The 4,212-nt window shown below is 34.0% G+C and overlaps 1 protein-coding gene across 2 annotated transcripts in view; it reads left to right on the top strand.

Annotated features, from left to right (window-relative positions):
• Nucleotides 1–4,212, top strand: part of PIBF1 (progesterone immunomodulatory binding factor 1) — a 221,843-nt gene that overhangs the window by 145,801 nt on the left and 71,830 nt on the right. For both annotated transcript variants that reach the window (XM_006753739.2, XM_015564807.1), the window contains exon 14: nucleotides 1,834–1,936. In XM_006753739.2, coding sequence (XP_006753802.1) covers nucleotides 1,834–1,936 — 103 coding nt within the window. The remainder of the gene's footprint in view (nucleotides 1–1,833; nucleotides 1,937–4,212) is intronic.

Below are 4,212 nucleotides of genomic sequence, written 5' to 3'. Positions count from 1 at the left end.
TTGTGTCTTGTAGTTGTATGTTTGAAGTGGTTGTGCGAGGCAGCAATTTCCATTGTTTACCTATGCCGCCATCTTGGTTTCTCCCCAGAATTTGGTATATTTTAGATTGGGGGATAGAAAATGGGTATCCAAAAACTGTAAATACCTTAAAAATCTGTAAAGGAAGAAAGTAGATTAGTGGTTCTGTAGGTCTGGGCAGGGAGGATGGGGAGTGATGCTAATGGTACAAATTTTCTTGGGGGCTAATAAAAATGTTCTAAAGTTATAGTGATAGTTGAACAATTTTAAATATACTAAATACCATTGAACTGTACACTTTATTTTTTTAAAATATATTTTATTGATTTTTTACAGAGAGGGATAGTTAGAAACATCAATGAAAGAGAAACATCGATCAGCTGCCTCCTGCACACCTCCTACTGGGAATGTGCCCGGAACCAAGGTACATGCTCTTGACCAGAATCAAACCTGGGACTCTTCAGTCCACAGGCCGACGCTCTAGCCACTGAGCCAAACTGGTCAGGTGAACTGTACACTTTAAATGGTTTGACTTCATGGTATATAAATTACATACCAATAAAACTTTATATCAATAAAGCTATTTTTTATTAAAAAGTGATTTTTTTAAAAAACAGGGACTATGTCTTTTTCATCTCTAGCTTTAGCTAATTACTAAGACAAAATCTTATGCCAGTTGAAAAGACAGAAACTTAGATGTGAGCATATCTAAATAGGTACCTAATTTACTATATGAATTTTTACCAGACCTCACCTTTTTTATTTGGAAAAACAAAAACAAGAAGACATCCTGTCTTCTTGGATTCCTTTAGGTTTTGCATTAGTAGGTCAACTCAGAAAATGAATATGTGGTAAATATGAAATTTTTAAGTGTTTGGAACTACAGAGAGGGTCTTCAGAGCAACATGTCTTCTCAACATAGTTATCCTTAAAAGAATTATGCCACTTTTTCTCCCTAGTAATTAGAAGAAAGGATTTGTAGCTGAACTTTTTAAAAATTGTGTCTTAAAAAATGGAATTAGAATATTTCACATGTAATGTGATTTTAAATTCTAAAGATAACCTAGCCCTAACCAGTTTGGCTCAGTGGATAGAGCATTGGCCTGCGGACTAAAGGGTTCCAGGTTCAATTCCAGTCAAGGGCATGTACCTTGGTTGCGGGCACATCCCCAGTGGGGAGTGTTCAGGAGGCAGCTGATCGATGTTTCTGACACTCTATCCCTCCCCCTTCCTCTCTGTAAGAAATCAATAAAATATATTTTTTTAAAAAACTAAAGGTAACATAACTTTAAAGGTTACACTCAGTACAATGGACATTTTTCACTTTTTACACATCTTTTCCACCTCTACTTTCTATAGAAAATCTATTTAGTTGTGTTTTGTATTATAAAATGCATCATGTTGTCTGAAGTAAACACCGATTTTTTCTCAAAGTGCAAGCTTATTGTTTCAACTAATTGCCTAATTTGTTTGTAAATAGGGAATTTTATAAAAATGGAGAAAAGCTGTAAATTGCTATCTGTGGTCTTTTCAAGTAAGCATCGTAATGTAGCAACGGTACAATCCATCTCTGTTCTAATCAATATATCAAAGTTATGTTATTAAGGAGATTTTAATGTTACTTTCAAAATTCTGCATTGAAATATTGCTCTTTGCTGTTGACATCTGAAAATATTTGACTACATATTTTTTCTGTTAATATTTTAGTGTTATTAGGAAATGGTAAGTCAGTTTTCAAGCACACAAACACTTTGTGAATATTTTAGATAGCATTCCCCTTTTCTAAGCATTATTTTTTTTATTTCATTTGCCTAGTGTCCACTTGGCAAGAAGAGTACTTCAGTTAGAAAAACAAAACTCGTTGGTTTTAAAAGACCTGGAACATCGAAAGGACCAAGTAACACAGCTTTCACAAGAGGTAAGTAACTTAAAAGAAACACATATATAAAGAACCACAGTGTTCGTTTTAAGTCCTTGTTATTCCTTTGTGTATTTTCTGAGAAGGTTAAAAAAAAAGTTGTCTGATAGTAGAAACTGATTTTACAATTTATGAAACTAACTTTTAATGTTAAAGCCTTAGAAAACAACTTACTGTATATGGCAAAATTAAGATCAAAAGAGAGATTAAATGCCCAGACTAAATATAAATGCAGACTAGACAGACAGACCTCTGATTTCTGGAAATATCAACTGGCAAAACAAGTTTGACAAATTTTAGTGGCATTTTAAGTTTTTAACTAAAGCCTCATTTTTAAAATAGATTTGCTTTTTTGCTTCTTTAATTGATTAAAAAAGTCACTTAACTACTAAACATACTTAACTTGGTATAATCTTAAGTTCTCATATTCTTTGGTATATGATAGTTCCCAAATTATTTATTTTTAAAATCAGATTTTTTTTATTTTCCTTAGCCGTATATTGTATCATTTAAAAATATATAGTTGAAATAGATGAACCTTGAGCAGTGCAGAGGTTAGGGTCACAGACACACTCACCCTCCCCTGACCTCAGTTGAAAATCCCCGTGTAACTTTTGACTTCCCCAGAACTTTTCTATAGATAGTTGTCCCTCCATAGCTGCTGGGGATTGCTCCAGGACACACACACACACACACACACACACACACACACACCCCAAAATCCCCGGGTGCTTAAGTCCCCTATATGAAATGACGTAGAACAATGCATATAGTTGTCCCTTGGAACCGCAAATTCCCTATCTGGAATGTGAAACCCAGGAAAAAGGAGGGCTGACTGTGTATTTATTGAAAAAAAATCCTCATATAAGTGAACCGGCACATCAAACCCGTGTTTTTCTAGGGTCATATATACGTTTTACATACTATTTTCAACCCTCTTGTTACTTAAATCAACATCTAATTACATTTTTCTGTAATTTTGAAATTCAAATAATAAAACAAAGCCGTAGAAGCCACTTCACTAGTGTTCCTTTTAAAGTAGTGTATTAAAACAAAGCACAGCTGGCGTGGCTCAGGGTTGAGAGTTGACCTGTGAACCTGGAGGTCACATAATAGTGCAGTGCCTGACACACAGTTAATGCTCAGGGTGGAAGCAGTACTGTGCTGGCAAATGTTAACAGCCAGCTCTCCAGAGAGAGGTGTGAGGTAGGGATGGCTCTGATTTGTAGCATTTGGTTATATCTGTGGTATAAATATTCTTACCATGACTAACTTCAAGCTGCCAACATGTTACTGAACATGGATGGAGAGGAGAAGAGATGCTCAGTAGCACACCATTACATAATACTTCCACCATGCAAATACAGTGGACATATGTAAGTGCAAGAGCAAAGATAATAGTAAAAAATAGTAAAATAATTAAACATTGATCAATTTTAAGTATATATTTCTTATTTAAATAAAATTTATTTGGTTTTAAATCTAAATAAAGTTTTAATAATGGTGGCATTCAACAACCAGCTCACAAAATTCCTCAAAATTTACCAATCAGCTCTTAAAAACTACAAGCCAGCTGCAGCATATTGCAGGGTCAAACCATGGAAGGCTATGTAAATAAATGACTAAAATTCTGAATGAATCTCTGCTCGCTAATATGGTGTAGATCCCTCATCTTTGTTTTATTTTCAGAATAACCTATCAAAAACACTTCTTAAAAAAATAAAATATTAAAATTCATATAAACTTGTATGTATTTTATTATTTTTAAGTAATATAATTAACACCTTGGAGTAACGTTAAATTGTTTTTTAATTTAAAAAACTACCTTACAGCACTTCAGTTCATTTAAATAGGAATTTCTAAATGGATACACACTCCTATACAAATTGTAAGGGGAAAATATAGGAAATTAAATTAAGTAATGAAATTAAATTTCTATGAAATATAATTAAGTTTACATGAAGCAATTTTTTAAAAACTTGGCTAATATTGAGAAAAATATTGAAACATTTGTGATTTGAAATGCTAAGGTGTGTGCAATTTGCTTTAAAATATTCCAGAAGGCCCAGATGGTGTGGCTCAGTGGTTGAGTGTCAACCCATGAATCAGGAGGTCTTGGTTCAATTCCTAGGCACATGCCCAGGTTGCAGTCCCAGTCCCCAGTGTGGGGCATGCTGGAAGCAGCCAATCAATGATTCTTCTGTCATCGCAAATGTTTCTGTCTCTCTCTCTCTCCCTCTCCCGTCCTCTCTGAAATCAATAAAAATATATTTAAA

The sequence above is a fragment of the Myotis davidii genome, unplaced genomic scaffold (genome assembly GCF_000327345.1).
Source record: "Myotis davidii unplaced genomic scaffold, ASM32734v1 scaffold10, whole genome shotgun sequence".
NCBI lineage: Eukaryota > Metazoa > Chordata > Mammalia > Chiroptera > Vespertilionidae > Myotis > Myotis davidii.
This window is presented reverse-complemented; position numbering and strand designations above follow the sequence as displayed.